The sequence below is a fragment of the Bacillus rossius genome, chromosome 13, assembly GCF_032445375.1.
Source record: "Bacillus rossius redtenbacheri isolate Brsri chromosome 13, Brsri_v3, whole genome shotgun sequence".
NCBI classification, from domain to species: domain Eukaryota; kingdom Metazoa; phylum Arthropoda; class Insecta; order Phasmatodea; family Bacillidae; genus Bacillus; species Bacillus rossius.
In genome coordinates, this window is record NC_086340.1 from 6,143,613 (window position 1) to 6,167,198 (window position 23,586).

Consider the following 23,586-nt stretch of genomic DNA (forward strand, 5'->3'; position numbering starts at 1 on the left):
CCAGTGTGACTCTTAATAAAAAAAAATTGGTTGTCTGTAAAGTCGGTTTGTGATCGATAGTTTAACGTGACGTCATAACAAAACATTGAAGAAATTATTGCATACTTTTATGAATAAAATTGAATAATTTTTATTTGAATAATAAAAGAATAAATACTTGAAATTATACTAGTAATCAGATTTTTAAAATTGCAAGAATAATTAACCTTTATTGCCGAAATTGTTGTTGTAATAAGCAATGAAAATCACTTTAACTTTTCACTTCACTTTATAAACAGTCGACGAAACAGTTCACGTGTAAATGACTTGTAATTAATTTTAAAAACTGGCGTTTAGCTATAAAGTTTAAATGTAATTATGAACAAGTTTTCATATAAATAAACTGTAATCAAATATCTATCATTAATTATATAAATCACCATAATTTTTTAGTCAACTGTAACATAACCTATTATTACTGCACTCACCGACAGCGTAACGGAACAATGTGCGTAAAAGGACACTTTTTCGTGCGTACAGCCGGCGTTCATTGATTTATTAGACATAGTCACGTCAAAAAACCATAAATTCTTTACAACTGGCAAATAAGGCATTTAATGTTTATGTTGTTGTTGGTGTTACTTTTTTCCCACATGGGTGTACCTAAACCCTTATGTGATAGTTCTCACAGTTGCCTTACAATACATACCCTTAAACTAACACATTTTACTTAGACTTATCATAAGGTCCCGTCGACAGTGAGATCACCCGAGACAGCGACACAAATCGACACGGACTATGCTGCCATCGCAGCATTTGCCTGGAGTTGTTTTCAGTGAAACCATTGAATACATTTGTTTCTTTTCAGTGTTCTGTTGTCTAATGAACAATAAAATTTTGGCTGTGCTCCATGTGGGTAGCTTGTTAGTCAAAAACACTACACAACTATGTAGTATAATATCATTATGTGACAGGGTGCAGGGTGAGAAGTGGAGCCTATGTTTGGCATCTCGGATTGTGACATTACAGTGGCCATGTTGATAGACCTTGACCTTCACATTTGAGTCATAGCAGGGGTTTGGGTGTTCGAACACACAAAACATGAAAATGATGCATTAGCGACTTCGACCACCATGGACTACGCAGAGGAAGGGCATCTTATCAAAGGACTGAGTGCACACAACGCGGAAAGTGTTTTACGAAATGGCAAAGAGAGAGTAGCAGGGTGTGTGTACAATTATGTAAGGGCAAGCAGGCAACAGACAGACAGAAACCTCGGAAAGAAAAAAAAAAGTATCTTATCAAAGTTAAGAGAGACCACAGAAATAGTAAGTGTTCCATGAAATGGCTAATAGAATATACAATAACGGGGTGTGTTATGTCACGGATTAACAAAGATATCTGAAAGAAAGAAAAAAAGTGTCTTACCAAATTGCTGAGAGACCATATGATGAGAAAGTGTCTCAGAGAAACTGTCTAAGAAAACAAAAAAATAGCAAGGTGTGTGCTGTGACTATGGAAAGATTGGTCGAGCACCGACCGGCAGGTATGTGTTATCATAAGGCTTTGAGACCATGGAAAGGAAAAGTGTCTCGTCAACGTGCTGAGGGACTACGGAAAGAGAAGGTATCTTATGAAATTACTTAGAGAACATAGAGTACCAGGGTGTGTGTAAAGGATGTGCCAGGCCAAGAGTCTGTGGACAGGCAGGGCAATGACAGGTGGAGGTGGACAGTAGCGGATCCAGAGGGGGGGGGGGGCTAAGGGGCTCAAGCCCCCTGCAAAAGCATCTGGGTCCACTATTGTTTTAGTGATTGCCTTGATAAAGCCTAGCCTCAGCTGGGTCAAGCCCCTCCCAAACCAAAATGCTAGATCCGCCACTGGAGGTGGAGGTGGAGGCCTCACCGCGCTGGGAGACGACGTAGTCGAACACGAGGCTGCCCGGGGCGGAGCGCGTGGGCGGCAGGTCGAGCGCGCCCAGCTTGTCGCCCAGGAAGGCGTCGAAGCGCGCGCGGTCGCCCAGGTCCAGGAAGGCGCCCATGCTCCAGATCATGGCGAACACGTAGAGCTTGTGCAGGTGCTCCGGGGACAGGAGGCGCGCTGCCAGCTCCTCCTCGTCGCCCTCGCCCTCGCCATCCTCGTCCTGGTCCGCCTCGTCGGGCTGGTCGTCCGCCTGCAGCGCTTCCTCCAGCTCGGCGCTCTGCGGCGGCACCAGGCCTTCCAGCAGGATCAGCAGCTGCGGCCGAGCGAGAGTGCCCTCACCTCCTTTCCCACCTCACCACCTTACCCACCTCACCAACCTTACCATCTTACCATTTTACACATCTTACCACCTTACCCACCTTACCATTTTACACATCTTACCACCTTACCCACATTACCATCTTACCATTTTACCCACATTACCATCTTACCATTTTACCCACATTACCATCTTACCCACCATACCACATCACCACCTTACCAACCTTACCACCTTACCATCGAACCATTTTACCCACCTTACTACCTTACCATCTAACCATTTTGCCCACCTCACTACCTTGCCATTTTACCCTCATTACCACCTTACCCGTATTACCACATTACCACCTTACCATTTTACCCACCTTACAACTTTACCCACATTACCACCTTACACACATTACCACCTTACCAACCTTACCATCTTACCATTTTACCCACCTTACCACTTAGTCTGCCATCGAATCCAATTTTACACTGCCCATCACAGCTCATTATTTGCTATCATTTTACCCAATCATATGTTACTATTCTCATCAACTAGCTTCTAGTATCACATTTATTTCAAGGAATGACTACATTTGTTATATGTTCTCTTAATAGACACCATGAAACTGTCTACATATCTCTAGTTATGAATGAATCATGCAATTTTTTTAAATATAATGAAAAAAAATTGTTATGTCACAAAGACAGTTGGCATATTTTGGTTCCTATCTCACCGTTTCAACGTTTCCTCCACATCGGTACACTCGTGATGCTGATGGAGCAGTGACGGAATGTTTACAAAAGTACGCCGAGTAAACCAAACCGAACCATGGCAACGTCCGCCACGTCATCCAATTTTGTGAAAATTTTCCGGATTTGACCTAGCCGAGAGTAGAACCCAGACCGCTATTGTGGGAGGCCTACTGCCTACTCATTGAAGTTCTCTTTGGGCCCTAGGAGCTAAGTTTTTAAATCTTGTTTTACATCGGTGTTTACAAATACCTTACTGGGACCCATTTTTAATATTTATGCATTCCACCCACAGTGTTTTGGTTTGAAAGGCAATGCTATTACCTGTTACATTACTAATTCATTACCACCCTAAGAGAAATTTATGTAACTTAAAATAGATATCATTATTAAAAACAACATATTATTCTTGGAGCACTAATAATATATAGAACAATTCATAAAAAGTTATTTTAATAACATTTTAAAATTAGTACAAAAAGTTATATTAGATGCTTGTGTATTTCAGTACACTTAATTCAAGTATGGTTGCTATGACTAGGTATACAGGCCTATTTTAAAACTACATATTAATATTAATTCAGAAATAAATAATCAATCATTGAATTTATACAACGCGGAAAAAAACTTGTTCACGAAAGCGTGATGCATGATAGAGTTTGTGAGAATCAGGGAGTGAACGTAGACCAGAGGGAGGGTAGCATTATACCTCTTAGCATGATGTTGTTTGCATTCAAATTCTTTCCTTTTGTTGGTAGAATTGTTAGATCAATGTAGGATTTCGAGGGGGGATGGGGGAGGTTTATATCCTCCTTATCCAGGGCCGCTGCAAGGTAAATTGGCGCCCTATGCGAAAAAACTTAATGCCCCCCCCCCCCCCCCTTCGGCCGGACACCCCCAAAAAAATTTTCCTTGCCTCAAAATACATCACGTAAGCCTAAGATTTTGTCAACAATAAAATGTAAGCAGGCTTGTGTTTTTTTTTTTACTTTTTTACTTATTACAAATCATAAACAGGTCACCGTGGACTTTAGATAATTACTTATATCAATATAAACATTCCAAACTGTTACCAAAATCCATTTTCATCTAGTTTCAATAATCGTTAAACATATTATATGAGCTGTTATGTGTCGTGCTGCGCCGCCCCCAGCTACTTGGCGCCCTAGGCGGTTGCCTAGTTTGCCTATATGGACGCGCCGGCCCTGTCCTTATCAAACAAAATGCGTACGCCCTTGGTGGGAATGTGTGCCCGGAGGCAGGTAGTTACCTGTCTGACGATGTTGCACTGCAGAACGACCATGGCCAGGCTCAGGTTCTGCGTGCACCACGAGTACATGACGGCGAAGGTGTCGTCGAACAGCTGCTGGAAGACGGTCACCTCGCGAGGACTCCGCGACCTGAGCCACGCGCTCACCACCGGCTTCCAGTCCAGGCCGGAGGAGCTCATGTACACCTGGGGAACAGGAGAGCATGTCCGTGCCAGAGCCACGGAGGTAGCCTTTATTATTTGCCCCGCCGACAGCACTAATGCCATAACAACACTAGATTATTAATGACAATTAAAACAATAATTTAATGATCAACTATGGTGTTGCACGAGAGAAACACATCAAGGAATCCACACTAAAATATTAATTGATTGATTGTGTTGAGGAATAATTATATTCTGAGCTCTTTTTTTTTTGCTTCACCTCTTTAGGGCTTTATAATCTCCAATAAGAATTCCATCCATTAATCCTATTCACATTCCCTTATTTAATACAGTAATTCTAATAACTTCAGGAGCTATACGAACTTCGGGCTTGCCATCTAGAAGGTAATAAAATTCTAGCCAAGATTCGTCAGCGCTACTATCGGTTGGTCCGAATTGCTGTGTGTTGGAACAGCGCTTCGTCAGTCCAAACAATCAGTATATCAGCTGAGTGTCGTGACAGACATATTTGTTAATACTCTTTGGTTACGTGCAATGTCCCCCCCCCCCCCCCTTTTCCTTTTCAAACTAAATGTGCAACTGAAATTGCAACATCCAAAGATTCTTCCACATCCTACGATGTAAGGATGCATCCATCAGCAACAACCACCACTTGACTATCCAAAGTTTCTCCCATATTCTACGATGGAAGGATGCATCCACCAGCAACAACCACCACAAGACTATCCAAAGTTTCTCCCATATTATACGATGGAAGGATGCATCTATCAGCAACAACAACCACTTGACTATCCAAAGTTTCTCCCATATTCTACGATGGAAGGATGCATCTATCAGCAACAGCGACCACAAAACTATCCAAAGTTTCTTCCATATTATACGATTGAAGGATGCATCCACCAGCAACAACGACCACAAGACTATCCAAAGTTTCTCCCATATTCTACGATGGAAGGATGTATCTATCAGCAACAACAACCACTTGACTATTCAAAGTTTCTCCCATATTCTACGATGGAAGGATGCATCCACCAGCAACAGCGACCACAAGACTATCCAAAGTTTCTACCATATTCTACGATGGAAGGATGCATCTATCAGCAACAACAACCACAAGACTATCCAAAGTTTCTCCCATATTCTACGATGGAAGGATGCATCCACCAGCAACAACGACCACAAGACTATCCAAAATTTCTCCCATATTCTACGATGGAAGGATGCATCCACCAGCAACAACCACCACTTGACTATTCAAAGTTTCTCCCATATTCTACGATGGAAGGATGCATCCACCAGCAACAGCGACCACAAGACTATCCTAAGTTTCTACCATATTCTACGATGGAAGGATGCATCTATCAGCAACAACAACCACTTGACTATCCAAAGTTTCTCCCATATTCTATGATGGAAGGATGTATCTATCAGCAACAGCGACCACAAGACTATCCAAAGTTTCTCCCATATTCTACGATGGAAGGATGCATCCACCAGCAACAACGACCACAAGACTATCCAAAATTTCTCCCATATTCTACGATGGAAGGATGCATCCACCAGCAACAACCACCACTTGACTATCCGAAGTTTCTCCCATATTCTACGATGGAAGGATGCATCCACCAGCAACAGCGACCACAAGACTATCCAAAGTTTCTCCCATATTCTACGATGGAAGGATGCATCCACCAGCAACAGCGACCACAAGACTAACCAAAGTTTCTACCATATTCTACGATGGAAGGATGCATCTATCAGCAACAACAACCACTTGACTATCCAAAGTTTCTCCCATATTCTATGATGGAAGGATGTATCTATCAGCAACAGCGACCACAAGACTATCCAAAGTTTCTCCCATATTCTACGATGGAAGGATGCATGCAACAGCGACCACAAGACTATCCAATGTTTCTCCCATATTCTACGATGGAAGGATGCATCCACCAGCAACAGCGACCACAAGACTGGTCGTGTGCGCTGGGAGATCTCAGTTGGGACCGAGCAGTCCCGACTGGACCGCGTGTGGAAGTCCTCCGAGGACAGGAAAGTCCTCCTCACGGGCAGGGAAAGTCCCTCACCATGCCGTTGCGGGAGACGGTGGCCGGGGAAGCGTTGTCGATGTTGTGCGGCTCGAAGATGATCTTGCAGGTGGGCGCCATGTTGAGGCGGTCCCCGTTGGCCAGAGTGAGCGTCTTGTTGTCGTCCAGCACCGAGTTGAGGTTCTCTATCCAGATGCTGTCCACCGGCCCGTCCAGCACCAGCCACACGTGCTCGCCTGCCGTCCGGGGCGTCCGAGTCATTCATAGCAATTACACTTACAATTAATTAATATTAATTAATTAATTAATAAAAGGATGCTTCCAAGGATGAATGCATGAACATAGCTGTGGTACACTAACAGCAATTACTATTACATTTAATTAATAGAAATTAATTAATATAATGATGCATACAAGGATCAATGTATGAACACAGCTGTGTTACACTGACAGCAATTACAGTTACAACTAATTAATAGAAATAAATTAATAAAGTTATTAGAGTAATATTATAAATACAGTTGTTAAGGTATAAGATAAATAAAAATAAAAATATTTAAATAATTACTCAAAATTAAATATGTGTTAAAAATTAATTATTAAATGTAGTAAAAAAATCGAGACGAATTTTAATGCTGAATGTTTATTCTAATTTATTTATTTAATAATAATGTTCTAATCTATAATAAAAACAAATTATACATACGGTAGAATAACTTAATTTATATACAACTGTATATCACTAATATTCACAATAAAAAAGGTTTTTAATTACATGGACGAGTACTCAATAACAAACACTAAGTAAATGACTTGAAAGAACATATATAATTTTTTTTGTATAGCATGTTTTTTATCATCCTGTCAATTTTTGAGGCATGCTGCACGCGCATCGTAAAAATCTGGACTTAATGATCCGTCAGTCCGTCAAATACTTTTTTTTAAATTTAATGCTGCCAACAGACCAAATAAAAATCTTATATACTGTTGAAAAAAATTATCTTGTGTGTGTATATATGTATGTGTGTGTATATATATATATATATATATATATATATATATATATATATATATATATATATATATATTATTTACGATCACGAAAGTTAAGCACTATTAAATTTAATTTTTTTAGCTCTGAAATTTAATTAAAATATTTTCAGTTGTTAAAAATCAATATGTACAAACGCATGTTAATGGAAATTTAATGGAAGCAACCAAAAGGAATATATAACCTTGAAAAAAAAAACATCATGAGACAGTAAAGGTCGCCGGCAGTAGGTGTCTGGGTAACATTTTGGAGGTTGTCCCGTCCTTCCTTTCCGGGTAAGGTTTTGACAGACGGGTGAATGACGGGTGAAGGACGGGTGACGGACGGGTGAGGGACGGGTGAGGGACGGGTGAGGGACGGGTGAGGGATGGGTGAGGGACGGTGACGGACGGGTGAAGGACGGGTGAGGGACGGGTGACGGACGGGTGAGGGACGGGTGAGGGACGGGTGAGGGACGGGTGAAGGACGGTGACGGACGGGTGAGGGACGGGTGAGGGACGGGTGACGGACGGGTGAGAGACGGGTGAGGGACGGGTGAGGGACGGGTGAGGGACGGGTGAGGGACGGGTGAGGGACGGTTGACGGAGGGGTGACGGACTGGTGAGGGACGGGTGAGGGACGGGTGACGGAGGGGTGACGGACGGATGATCGCGGCGAGTGACCTTTCTTGAGCTTGAGGGTCTTCCTCCAGAGCGCGGAGAAGATGCCGTCGGTCCAGTCGTTGGTGGCGACGTCGAGGCGGCCGAACATCTGCGAGGCGGTGATGGCCTTGGGGTTCATGCGCATCTCGCGGTGGTAGTCGCCGCACGCCGTCAGCGCGCCCATCAGCGTGTGGATGCAGGCGGTCTTGCCCGCTCCCGCCGGGCCCAGCACCATGATGCCGTGTCGCACCCGCTGCGTCTCGTACAGCTGCGGGGCAAGTGTCGCCCTTCCTCATCGTGAAGCCTTCTTTTCACAGACGAGAGAGCCAAAACCCGAAGTTCAAGCTTTTTTTTTCCGTAACTTTAATGTAGCTATCAACCAAATCAACCGTCCACAATTTTTTTAAAAGTATTTTATAATGTAGCTAACCTAACCCAATTGACCATTAGTATCCTTTTATCAACATCGCCATATTTATTTACAATGAACAAAAAAAAAATACCGAAGATGCACGATCGGAGGTTTGGCTCTCTAATCTGTGAAAAAAAAGTCTTCCCTTCCTCATCATCACACCACAACTCAGACCCCTTGCAAACACCTCTGCGAGTTGTGAGCGCGTCACATCCGACACCGGGCTCCGAGAGCGAATCTTCACGTGGTCCATCGCGTCGCAGGTACTCACACTCGCACGGACAACGAAATTCAAACGTACGCGCAAATCGTGTTTTCCCGCGCCCGCCCGCCGCCATAGCAGACCGAAAATTTTTCAAACTACATGACTACACGGCTCCGAATATATAATTCGTAAGTAATAATAAATTTTTAATTAATGTTATCATTATTATTTATATATTTTATTGAATTACTATTCATTTAGGTGTGAATCCTATTATTATTGGGAGTAACCTGTAATTGATAATAAATTCATTAATAGGATATATATTTTTTTGTTACATTAACTGAGATTAATTGATTAATATGATATGTTTTTGAAAATGTTTAGTGATATATTTATAGTAGCAGTTATAATGGTGTATATTATTCATATAGTTTCTCTCATTAGTATTGCTGCTATTATTCATCCATTATTTAGGACCTGATTCTTGACAGGGAATTTCAATTGAAATACTGCCCAATCTTGTTAAAAAAAAATCGCTAAAAGGTTTCCCTACTGGCTTTGTGAGCTGACACAGATGGCAGCACCGTGGTTGATGCGTTTCAAATCCAATGCAACTTCCGTTTCCAACTAGGGAAACGACTCCTACTATCAAACGCTGCATGCCGAGAGCGAAGATATCACACATCAAGATAATACTTTGGCGATTAGATTTTATTTCGACATCAAAAGTACTGAACGGTACCTGTATAGCAACTTGGTACAATTTCTGTAATTATAGTTTAACTTATTACTGTTCAAAACACCGTCCTGTTTCTCCAACTCATTCATTTCACAAACAATAAGATTTTGAGATAACGAATTGAGTGATATTTTCTAATCACCGAATAGCTTCATGTTGTGCGATCAGGGCCGGATTTATAGGTCTGGAGGCCTCGGGGCAACAGAGGAGCGGAGGCCCCCTGGCCCCAAATTATTTTACAAATAAAATGAACAAAATTTTCAGTCAAGTTTTCCAATAAATAATTTATTGTGAAATCAAGTAAATTCTCTTAGAATTAAAAAAAAAACATACATAAATATAATCGGAGACAATAATTATATGAAATTAAATTTTAGTGTTAATGAATATTTCTGTTATTTAACAATAATATAATCATGCATGTACAAAGTACTGTAGGTAAAGGTAAAATATATAAATATATCAAAGGAAAATATGTTTACAAGTGTTTACTTGTCGGAATTTGAAAGATTTTTTCCCGAAGTCTCTATTGTGGTTTGTGGAGGCCCCGGGGCTTACGCCCCGGTTGCCCTCCCCTAACTCCGGCCCTGTGTGCGATACCTGTATGAGCTTGAGGACCCAGGGCGGATGGAGGATCAGGCCCGCCTCCTCCACTTGGCCGGCGATGGCCGACTCCAGCTCGGGGTAGGTGGTCTTCTCCAGCACCTGGTTGGGGAACAGGTCGGCCACCAGCGAGATGAACAACGGCTCGTCCTCGTCTGGAGGAGAAACAAACACGGCGTGTGGCTGTTGTCACGGACACGGCCGTGTGTTGTGCGTGAACACGTGTACACGTGTACGCTATTTTATGTGTGTTATACATCATGTTTAAACACTAAGAAGTCCTACGGGTTTCCATGTTTTGTTTATGATAACAACTATTTCTGACGTGACGACAATCGATGAACGCCGGCTGCACGCACGAAAAAGTGTCCCGTTACGCTCATTGTACGCTTGCGCCGCATCTATCTCTCTTCCACTCGACTGTTTATAAAGTGAAGTGAAAAGTTGATGTGGTTTTCATTGCTTATTACAACAACAATTTCGGCAATAAAGGTTAATCATTCTTGCATTTTAAAAATCTGATTACTAGTATATTTTCAAGTATTCATTCGTTTATTATTAAAATAAAAATGATTCAATTTTATTCATACAGTATGCAATCATTTCATCAATGTTTTGTTATGACGTCACGTTAAACTATCGTCCGTAAACCGACTTTACAGACAACCAATTTTTTTAACACCAAATATATTCACTGTAACTATTTTTACACTAGACGAGAGCTGACGATTGAAACCCAAACGAACGTCGTAGCTTATCCGAGTCAAAAGTTATACTAAATGGAAATCTCGAAACGCAGGCAAATGACCTCAAAAATGGCGACGATTTCCCCCCCCCCCCCTCCACCGTACGCGATGCGTCACAGTCCTCACTTGGCGTAACGAATTCTTTGATCATTTAGCTATCCAGTGGTGGATGGAGATGATTGATATATAGCTGCAACACCAAACTGTATCCCCCGAATTTTGTTATCAATAGTTTTTTTTTTAATTGCCTCCCACTATGGAAGTAATTTTAAAGACGTATTCACGCCAAAAAAAAAAAACAATACGCGGCCTCGGTTGTCTCGCCTCTCGATAAAATCTCCGACATTAGCTGCATCCGAATACTGGCTGAGGGAACCACTATAAGTTCACTGTAATCAATGTTTCCCAGTCCTCACAAGGGATGCATCGGCAACCCTAGACGCAGGCCCCAATTTCAGGTACCTAGCACTCGGGGCAAAATATATTTAGCCACCCCTCTTTTTTTTTTTTTACCAGTTACCTCAAAACATCATTAAGTTGTCATCAAATTCAAGCTTATTTACTATCTTTTTTTATAAATTAAAACAGAACCAAAAATAAAAAGGAAAGATTTGCTGTTGGAATTCAGTTTTTATTCTATTAATGATTTTATGGAAGCAAAACTATGATAAAATGTATTATTATTATGATAAGATGTAAATTATTTGTTTATGTGTATATGATTGTACTTAAATGTGTACTCATAATGTTTAATATTCTTGACGAGTCCTATACTACATGTACAATATAATTGTATATTTTTGTAGTCGACTTGGACAATAAAACTACTCTACTCTACTCTATTATAAAACTAAATACTAACTTTTTCAAAGACATCGATTGCTTGGCTTTTTTTTTCCCTTGTTTAGGTTCAATAAATTTTTTAGTAAGTAGTTTAATACCACTGTTCTACCGACTTGAATTGTTTATGTAACTGTATATTGATAAAAAAAAAAAAAAAAAGATTCAAGTCTGAAGTAGCTTGGCCTATGGGTTGTAGCCGCGTCCAAGGCGAATATATCACCAAATGTTTCGGTTGACATTGCAGTCGCCATCATCAGGGTAGAGTTGCCCTACTGATAGGCCCATAGCTGCAGCCAATCGGGAAACACTCCTTACAGGCGATAGTATTAAAGGCAGAAGATCTTTTAATAACCTCAGTAGGTTTATTATTTTTATGATATTGCATTCATTAATTTTTTATTGAGCGATTAGTTGGAAAATAAAAAATATATGCAAACAAAATAATCAACGTGCACGCGGTTATACTGCCACAAGCAGGTTGGAATTAATTAAATTCCATACCGAAGTAACTTTACTCCATAAGGGTTGAAATAATAAATACCGACGATTAGGCATACAAGTTTGTGAGGTATTCGAATCTAGCAGTTCTTTAAATAATAAATACAGATATCATTTAAATAGAGGTAAACGTGTATAATATTTTAGCTGGAATAACGCACACACTGTTTGAAAAGCCAGGTTCCCTGCGCTTACGTATCTACCATAAAATTTACAATAATGTTTAGTTTTTGTGGTTGTACAATTTGTTTGTATATATGTATATATTTGTATTAATTGACTTGTTCTATATCCCGGAGTCCTTACCTCCATATGGGATATATAGAACAAAAATTGAATAAATAAATAAATTAAAAAAATATAGGTATATTAAAAAAATTAATTTATTTCACTCGCAGACGTGATTCCAAAAGCCGTGTGAAATTAAATGTGTAAGAACCATAACGAAAATACGGCTTAGAAATATTGCAGATGGAATTCCTTTAACAAATAGTACACCACGCATTTAATAACAACGCTGAATCGTGCTTCGATTTCAATGACCAATTAGGCCAGTGTAATACATTAAATTAAATATCCAATCCAATAACCATGGTTGACCGTTTCTACCACGCACTAACACACTTATACAACAATATGCGCCTAATATTTTCGAGCTACGATAGCGCAGATAGCAAGGTGCTGAATTAACATTGACTATTTCTTAAGGCCACGGATCAAACCACAGCTTGATCACTGGCATTTTTTTTTGAACACTAAACAATTTATTATAAGTCCAAACGACCAAATTAAGAGCATCCATTACGTGGCGTAAATAAAATAATTCCTTTGAAAGTTGGGACTACATCAGGATTTTTTTTTAAGGAAATGGTCACGGTTATTTATAAAATGTTAAACAAAGAGAGAGAGAGAGGGGGGGGGGGGGGGGGGGAGGTAGTTAGTGGAGGAAATACTTACTATCCAAATGTGTACAAAACGCATTTCAAAATTACGAGTTATAGGTTACTAATAATTTAAAAGGCATTTATGTCATGAACTTCGTAGTCCTATGTATGAACCCGCCGGTAATTAATAAAAAATAAAAAATAAAGCACGTGCTACTCCCATTGAGCCCACAAACATACTGACCTACACCACTTCTCTAAGGCATGTGTGGACACACACTATCCATTTTCCACCACCCACCCCCTCACAAACTATTTTTTTCCCCCTGCAATTCTCTACCGCCACCCACCCCCCAATCAAAGACAAGCGGCGACAAACCCCTGGAACGAACGAAGCTGTAGGTAATCAATCAACTTAAAAATATATCTAAACACAAAATAAGAAAAGCTCCGCTAATTACCAAGAATTATCTCTCGGTAATCATGAGTGCTAAACTAAATCATGAGCGGGTGCCAACCAGAAAGTAAATGTTAGGCAGATACGTGACGGATACACGTGGAAACTATTTTTTAAATAAATTCAATTAAAATAATTTTACTAATATGATTTTTGATTAAAACATTTAAAACATCAATTATTGGGCACATTAGTTAAAATTCACGAACATATATCAAACGGCAAATCACAATATCATGGAAATCATATCAAAGTAACAATTAAAAAAAAAGTATAGGATTTATTGAGGCAATGAATAATTTTGCCTGTATTCGCGGTTCATTGAACAAAATCTGAGTTAAAATGCAAAAAAAAATTGATTTATATAAAGTTATAATTACAATTTGTTCAAAATGCTTATATTACGTGTTTAAAAACTACTCCAAGAATATAATGTAGTTGTTGAAAATATATTTTAATTAATATGAAAAAAAAAAAAAAATTTATTTTGATTTAGTTGATGTACAAAAATATACTTTGTTGATTTATTTTTTATTTTTTATGAATTTAAATGTACAGATTAATATATATTCTTTATTAGAAATCCTACACTGATAAAATACGCAGTGTTCCTTTACATCAGCGACTCAAGAGCTAACTCTTTTAAGCAAATGAATTTATAAAGTAATAACTATTCTTACACCCAAGATTACTTCTTCCATTCGGAAGGTTATCTGACGCTATAGTATTTTCTAGAAATAATAAATTATTGAATTTTATGTAGTTAAGTTAGAATATACACACACAAATAGTAGCTGATATTCTGAAAATACGCACAAATATTTTTTTTTTCTCTCTACTGCAGTTACGATCGCAATGACATCACCCAAGTTTGGAATGCCACTTATCAAGTAGGCACATAATGATGGCATGTTATTTATGTAAAAAAAATTGATTTTATTTACATTTGTGTTTGAACAAGTATAAAACAAATGTTTTAAATATGATAAAGGACTTAATCTATCCCAGGACGGCTTAAAATACGTAAAACCAAATACAAAATGTTTATTTTTAAAGTGTACTTTTGATGTCAAGGATGATTTAATGAGTAAAAGATTATTAAATAATTATTTCAATGCTAACGCCATTATGGTGACATAGTCATGTTTTAGCTAAAACTTCCCAAAAATAAATAATAAATTCAGGAAAGCCAGCCTCATATTGTAGGAATGTAATCACATGAATAAGTTGCACCTCTGAATAATAAAGTAAATTAAAATACCTAAAAATAAATTTACAATGTATAATTTTTAAATAACAGGGAACTAACTATGAAATAATAAATATATGTGAACTATCATCTTATTTGTACTTGTAGAGTATCAGAAGGATACTCAACTACTACTGACAATCACGTGACAGCCGTCAGATCGAATCCAACGAGTGACACAGGCATTTTTTTATTTAGAAGCACAAAAAACAATAAAAAGGATTAAAATTAGCAATAGATGGTTTTTGAAAGTTACACCGCATTTATCAGGAAAGTTTGTTTTTAAACTTACGCCCCCTTTTTTTAATTACTTATTTTTAGAGAAATTGTTTGTTTTTTTTTTCGAAGAAATATCCTATAGGGATGTATCTATTTTCCTATTGTCCTATTTTAGAAAGCGATGGTGATCATTTGTTGTATGTTAGTCTAAATAACTCTAAAATAGGTCCTTGCCCCTTGTTTTGATTAAAACCACGTAGTTTATCATTGCCATCGAATGTAGCAGTTTCTTCTTAATGACTAAAAATTTTTACTCGTGAACAAAACATTTATACTGTTCCAGTAAGACTGAAAAAAAAAATATTTTTTCAAGTTAACTGAGCAATACTATCTTTAACATGACTTGAAACAAATTATTCACGGAAGATATGCGCGTTGCTATCACAGACATCTTTTTTAAACTGTAAAAAATTATAGATGCCGAATAATATATCGAATATACTTAAAATTGCCCACAAATGTAAGCTATTTATATAATAATCCCATTCCAAAAATAATATTGCATTTTTATGTGCTTTGAACCTCAATAAGTGACTTTTTTTAATCACACGATACCCAAATGCATATGAATAATTAATTTTTCTGCTGGCTTTTTTTAAAAAAAAACTTCATTAACTATTGCTTTACAAATTATAAATGTCACTCTATGCCTGCGATTTTTTTTCAACATTTCAAACACTGAGATGTAAAATACGACATTAATAAAAAGTATACTTTCGCCAGAGTGCCTAAAGCTCAGATTGCAAATGAACGCAAACGTCTTTGTGTTTTAAGTACACTGCAGATTGAATAAATCACACACACTTTTCTACGAGAAATTTTTATATATCTAAATACAAGTAGCTGGATTCTCGGAAGAATAAATTATGTTAAAATGAATATCTTGCAAGAAGACGCTAGAGAGCTCCATCCGACATCATATAATTAGATATGCGAAGAATGTGCATTTTAACATTTAATACAATCAACATATAAAGAACTAACTTATAAAATATTGCAAAATAAAATAATTACAGATAACATAATGTACGTGTAACATTAAAAAAATTTATCAACTTTTTAAAGTTTATGAAGGTGATTTAAGAATCAATAAACATGTTACAGTTTCCCAACAAACTCAAGACAGTTTCGAAAACATTATTTCTCAATCCCAAATTAAAGTAAAACAATTTTCAACATAAAAGAGATTAATAATTTTTTTAATCATAGAATTTTGTGATTATTTAGTTCAACTAAAATTTAAGAGAGCATTGTTTTAAAAATACATTATTATTTTATTATGATTTAATATTGAGAAAAAAAGGGAAACAAACACACAGGTCTTAAATAAACATGTTAAAGAAGCATGATAATACAGATTTTAAAAAAACCAGCAAATAAGGCAAAACTCCACGACCCACAAGGAGAAACCTCCCCGGATGGCTTCCATATGGGAGCAAATAAATAAACTTGCTCCCATATGGAAGCCACTTGAAGAGATTTTTTGTTTCCACCCAACCGTTTATTTGGTAGCCTTACTTGTTGCAAGGGATTGTGTTCCTATCAGAAAAATGCCACAATCCGCCTTGGAGGAGCCGGGGCGCGAACCCGGGTCCTACAAGTCACAAGTCAGACGCTCTACCACAGAGCCAGAGTGGTAGAGCGGCGATAGAAGCTATCTAACCATGATTACTGCTGAGAGAGTGGCTAGCCTCGTAGGGTATTTGTCTATCGCTGTTTGTGTAAGACTGACGAACAAAATACGTTAATATTCCAGTAGCATACAATTCTCACGGATAAAAGACAGACCCACAACCCGAACAGTTCCGAAGTTTACCGAAGTAAAATGTAGGTTCTGTCGCTGTAGTAAATAATAGTTTCTTTTATATTTTTTTCCCGAGAGGGTGGGTTAGGTTATCGTTAGTAGAATGAAAGGTTAGTTACGTTAGCGTTATTTAAAATACTCCATTACCGTAAAATATATAAATCATTACTATATGGTGTTTCTATCGGCAGACATCGCAGAACTTCGGATCTGTTCGGGTATGCCTCTCATACCTAAGCTCTTCATAAACCCCCCCCCCCCTTTCATAGTATTAATTTTAATCCAGTTATCAATCCAAAATAAAATTTTTTCAACAACTCGTAATTTCGAAGAATAAATTAAAAGAGTTAAGCAAAGCAAGCGCTAAAATCAACGTAACTATAATGCACTACCATTTTTGAGTAGCCGTGAAAAATACAAACGTGACGTAATCTTTATCTTTATATTTTAAAACATAACATCAAAGGGAATAACTTGTAAAAATAATGTACTAATGGATTATAGCGTTGTACTGTTTATAAAATGAAAAAGTTGAAATTATGGACTAAATTTGTCGAGAAAACTGAATTTTTATGTCGGTTTACTAATTAAGTTGCATATTATCTTTCCGACATTAAAAAAACATTCATTTATTTATAAGCTGCATAGATTTATTTTTATATAACACGAATTTTAAATATTTTTCGTGGGCTCTCGTGAGTCTTATATTAAAGTATTAGCGAATATATTAAAGTGAAAAAAGTTGTTTCTTGGAAGTCTTGACTTAAGCCCTGTCCGAATTTAAGTACACAGCTGTCTACTCTCAACTATGCCAAATTCACTGTGGTATTAACTCGGTCGGATAAAGTTATTGCTATTATTAATCATCTAAACAAGTTGTAAACATTGTCATTAATAAAACAATAGAATCCCAGGAAAAAATTGTGTGCATGTTAACAGTAAATATTTACTCTCAATTAAAATCTCATGAACTTATGGAAAACAATATATATATATATATTTTTTTACTTTTGATACTTCTATATATTATGTATTTGTTGAAAGTGCGTTATAAATCTGTTGAAATATTACTTTTTTAAATAAATATCATAATCAGGTAATATATTAAATTACACATTATTTAATTATTTTTTTAGCAAACGATTCAATCAAAAATAATCAACCCAACCCTTTTAAAAGTGGTGACTTATTTTTAAGTTGGAAGTACACATAATCGTAGACTCGCATACCAGCATACTTCACTTCCGTTCACATAGCCCTCGTCAAGACAAGACACAGATGTGGTGACGTCACACAAAAATGCGCACGAATTAAAGTTTTTTTTTTGCAGCCTAGTATCTAGTAAATTTGCTTTACGCAACTGACACTTACATCACCATATTTCACTGCATAACTTTATCTAAAACACGATCAAATCCAAGCCCGTAAATAGCATTGTTGATAATTTTATTAAGCTATTTACTAACTTTTACTTCAATAAATAAATCTTTACCAAGCATTCCAGTTTGTATTCTTTTTAGTCAACCATTAACGGTTTTTTTATGTCTCATCAAGATGCATTTATGTAGGGCAGCGTCATTTTTTATTAGTGTGGCAAATAATAAAATTGATGTTAGAGTATTAGTTAAAACAATAGTTTTTTTTTTATTAAATGCCCAAGTGACATAATTTCGACGATAAAAAATTTGTCTTTTTTTAACGAATGCTGAATTTGAAATTTGGTAAATAATTAAAACGAATGCCGTGAGTAAACGACAGTGCAGCTGTGACAAACACGCATCGCACTGAACACGTGATCACGTCATCATCGCCCAGCAAACCAGACAGAGTCAGCGACGTGTAACTGAGGCTTTGTGAATTTGTTTGCGAGCATCGACCGCTTCGAAGTTTCACGTTTACTGGCGTACAAACACCATACACGCATATACAGATGTTTCACCAATTTATTTTAGAATAAAAAAAAATTAATCAACAACTCAGAAATTTTTTTTATCAAATAATCTTGGAAATATTTAAGTAATAATTATCCGGCACTTAGCGATTACATAAGTACTCTCGCGACAGTATGTAACGAGGCAGTAACTATGGCCTGATGCGGGCAGTGACCCGCTATTAGCTGCGAGCCACAACAGGGCTTACCTCGGCGCTGGTAGCACGTGGTAGTAGCACTGCTGCCACTGCCCTGTTCGACTGAGTCGCTGCAGTCTGGCGACCTTCCTTGCTGTCAGCTGTCCAGTCCGTGTCACTTCCCTTTGCAAGAGCATGTACTTGTGTGTACTGACACCGCCCCAACTCACGTGTTTCACGTCTACAGCTTCCACGCCTCACTGAGTGCACATTGCCCGGACAGAACCTAGCAGACACGAAGATAAAGAAGGAAAAAAAATACTCGTGAATGTCTTGAAATCGTGTTCGAACCCCGGCGGGGTCGAATCATGATTTTTTAAAATTTTCATTATTAAACAATTCTGAGAGTGAATTTTTACGATGCAACGCAATTTTAATAGGATAAAAAAATTAATACAAAAGGGTACAAACACAACAAATATAAGTAAATATTCTACTTCAAAGATTGATATTGAATATTGGTCCGTATGGGTAAATAAAAATTTATTTGGAATATTTGTGAGTGGAATCGAGTTTATAATGTTTTTTCTATTGAATTTTATGTTTCCGTATGAAAAAATTATAATTTATTTGCATTAAAACTATTTCATCATTAAACAAAATAAATTGATATTAATAAATTATGATAAACGTTCAACATATGTATTGCTTTTCATTATTAATTGAAAATTTAACTCGATTGTTTTAATAAATTTAATAATTTCATACACATGTTTAGATTAATACTGAGTTAATATCGTTGAACACATAAAACAAAAAAAAAATAAAATTATGATGTATAATTTATTGCATTAATTTATTTTTAGTAATTATTTCAAAAATAATAAATATATGATAAAAGTAATCAACGCACTCGTAGTCATACTGCCACAACAGGGTGAAATTATTTAATTACCATACCGAAGTAACTTTAATCCATAGGGATTGAAATAATAAAGACCTATGTGCTCTACTCCGAAGATTATGCATACAAATTTGGGGGAGGTACATGTTTTGAGCTGTTCTTTAAATAAAAATTTAATTGCAAGAAAACATCGTATGATATTTTCGCTGGAACAACGCACACACTGTTGGTAAGGCCAGGCGCTCTGCGGTAACGAAAAAATATATGCATTGCAATCGAAGTCATGCTGCCAAAATCAAGTGTGATGTTATTACCAAGCATTACCACAGTTCTACAATAATACGCGACTTCAAATTTTCGACTAAGTTAGCGCAGTGAGCAAGGTGCTGAACTGCTACTTACAAGCACTTCGGAGCGGTGGATCGAACCCCTGATGAGCCACTGGCATTTATTTTTAGTCGCACTGAAAAACTATTATAAGTCCGCAAGACCAGAACAAAAACATGCATTCCTTGGCGCAAAAAAAATTCATGAAAGTTGAGAGTGAATCAGGATATATATATATATATACACCTTATGAAATGTTAAACAAGGTGGAGTGGGGGAGGGGATAGGTAGTTAGTGGAGGAAATAATTTCAGCCAAATGTGTACAAAAGCGTTTCAAAATTTATTACGCGTTTTAGGTTACTAATAATTTAAGAGACATTTATGTCATAACGTTTGTGGTATTCTGTTGTAATACTACCCGTGGGGTAACTAAAAAAAAAATTAACAAGTGCTATCCCCCCCCCCCCCCCTCTGTCCATAATAATACTGACCCCCCACCACTTCCCCAAGGCATGTGAGGACACCCCTTCCCCCATACAATCCCCCCCCCCCTTCTGCCCTGCGGCAAATCTATCTCGCTACCAACCCTCACGCTGCAGACAAGCGGCAACGCAATCAACAGGAGGCTGTAGGTATGCAATGTACTTAAAATTATATACAACCACAAAAATTAGAAAGTCCCCGCTATTTACCAAGTAACTGTTCTGGGCAGTCATGAGTGGCAAACTAATCCTGAGCGGGTGCCGAGCAGAAAGTAAATGTTAGGCAGATATTTGATTAATACACGGAAACTCTTTTAAAATAAATTCAGTTAAAATATTTTTACCAAGGCGATTTTTTCTTAAAATATTTAAACCTTTTAATTCAAACCTATTATTGGACACATTAGTTAAAATTCACAAAGATATATCAAACGGAAAATCACAATATCTTGAAAATTATACAAAAATAACAATTTTAAAAATAACCGCGTAGGATTTATTGAGGCACTGAAAAATTTCGTCCGTTTATTGAAAATAATCTGGTTTAATTTGCGAAATAAAAAATTATTCAAAAATATAATGTAGTTGAAAATATTTTAAATAGTCTGAATTTTTTTTTACTTAGTTGATGTGAAAACAAATACTTAATTCATTTGATTTTTGTTTTCAATTATTATGAATTAAAATGTACACATATATAATCGTTAAAAAAAAATTATACACTGAGAAAATACGCAGTGTGCCTTTAAATCTGAGATTCAAGAGCAAAAAGTTTTTAGCAAATGAATTTATGAAGTAATAACTATTCTTACGCCCTAGGTTACTTATTCCATTCGAAAGTTTATCAGACTATCAGACGCTGTAGTATTTTCTAGAAATTATTAAGTATTGAATTTTATATAGTTAAGTTTGAGTATATACACACAAATAGTATATAATATTCTGAAAATACGCACTAATATTTATTTAATTTTTTTCTACTGCAGTTACGAGCGCAATGATATCACTCAAGTAGGGAATGTCACTTATTAAGTAAGCACAAAGTAGTGGCCTGTTATTTAAAAATAAAGAATAACTTTTATTTATATATGTGTTTGAAAAAGTATAAAACAAATGTTGTAAATGAAAACTAGGTAGGTTCGTGGATTTTGATTCTCAAAACGTATACATGTGAAAAAGGACTTAATCCATCCCAGGACAAACTTAAAATACGTAAAACTAAATACTATTTATTTTTAATTTTAAAAGTGTACTTTTGATGTCAAGATTGAATTAATGAGTAACCAAACTTGAAACGATTAAAAAATAATTCCATCAATACTAACGTCATTATGGTGACATAGTGATGTTTTCGCTAAAACATTCCAAAAATAAATTATTTATTCTGGAAATCCCGACTCATATTTTAGGAACGTAATCAAATTAATCTGTTGCACCTCTGAAAAATAAAGTAAATTAAAATAATTAAAAATTAATATACAATGTATATTTTTTAAATAACAGGTAACTAACTATGAAATAATAAATCTATGTGAACTATCATCGTATTTGTACTTGTAGAGTATCAGAAGGATATTACTGCTACTGACAATCACGTGACAGCCGACAGATCGAATCCAACCTGGGACACAGGCATTTCTTGTATGTTTTTTGTGCCTCTAAATAAAAACAAAACAATTCAGGTTTGAAACTAGTATAGATGGCTTTTGGAAGAAACACCGCATTTATCAAAAAAATTTGTCAATTGGTTTGTTAAGGATCCTTTCAACAAAATATATTTAGAGCATAATCGGAGAAAAAAGGTTCTTCTTCTTTCCTCAAATAAATATCCTGTAGGGACGTATTTATGTACCTACTGTCCTATTTTAGAAAGCGATTGTGATCATTTGTTGTTGTATGTTAGTCTAAATAACTATAAAATAGGTCCTTGCCCGTTGTTTTGACTAAAGCCATGTAGCTTATCATTGCCTTCGAATGAAGCAGTTTCTTCTTAATTACGAAAATAATTTTTTTACTAGAGCAAAAAAAAAAAAACATTTTTAATGTTCCAGTAAGACTGGAAAAAAAATATTTTTTTTCAAGTTAACTGAGCTATGCTGTAACAAATATGATTTGAATCAAATAATAAGGCATGCATATCGTCTGTGTTTCAAGCAACATTACTTCTAGCAGATATAGAAAGTAAATAAACAAAAAAAACACTTCTTTTTATGAAAAGAACGAAATCAATTCTGGAGATTTAAATTTCTTGATATTGTTCAGTATAAAATACTATTTATAACCTTGGAATGGCAAAAAAAACTGTAAGTATTAATATAAGATATTCGCAATGTTACCATAGCAAACAATTTTTTTACTGTAAAAAATCATTAAATTACACGTAATTTCTTAGAATTATATTCCAACAGAAAAATTGCACTTTTATGTATCTTGACCATCAATACGTGAGTGAATTTTTTCTTTGTATACATACATACATACATACATACATACATACATGTATATATATAATTTACACGATACCCCAATGCATACGAATAATTATTTTCCCTGCTTACTAATTTTTTTTAAATTTAATCAAAACAATTTTAAACTATTGCTTTAGCATTACTTACACTGGGATGAAACATTTTACATTAACAAAATTTATACTTTCGCCAGAGAGTGTAATTCTCAGATTGCAAATGAATTTTCTATACGGGAACGTTTTTGTGTTTTAAGTACACTGCAGATTGAATAAATCACATACACACATTTCTACGGGGAACGTTTATTTATATATATACAAGCAGCTGGATTATCATTCTCGGAAGAATAAATTAAGTTAATATTAATATATTTCAAGAACTTGCCAAGCACTACCCGACTTCATATCATTATGCAGAGAATGCACAGTTAAACATTTAATAGAAACAAAATATAAAGAAGAGTTTTTCCCAAAATATAATAA

At 36.3% G+C, this 23,586-nt stretch overlaps 1 protein-coding gene across 1 annotated transcript in view; it reads right to left on the reverse strand.

Moving 5' to 3' along the window:
- LOC134538143 (dynein axonemal heavy chain 5) overlaps positions 1-23,586 on the reverse strand; it is a 141,426-nt gene that overhangs the window by 49,177 nt on the left and 68,663 nt on the right. The window contains exons 29-33 of the mRNA XM_063379183.1: positions 10,093-10,250; positions 8,155-8,401; positions 6,481-6,677; positions 4,232-4,417; positions 1,885-2,215 (exon numbers count right to left, since the gene is read on the reverse strand). Coding sequence (XP_063235253.1) covers positions 1,885-2,215; positions 4,232-4,417; positions 6,481-6,677; positions 8,155-8,401; positions 10,093-10,250 — 1,119 coding nt within the window. The remainder of the gene's footprint in view (positions 1-1,884; positions 2,216-4,231; positions 4,418-6,480; positions 6,678-8,154; positions 8,402-10,092; positions 10,251-23,586) is intronic.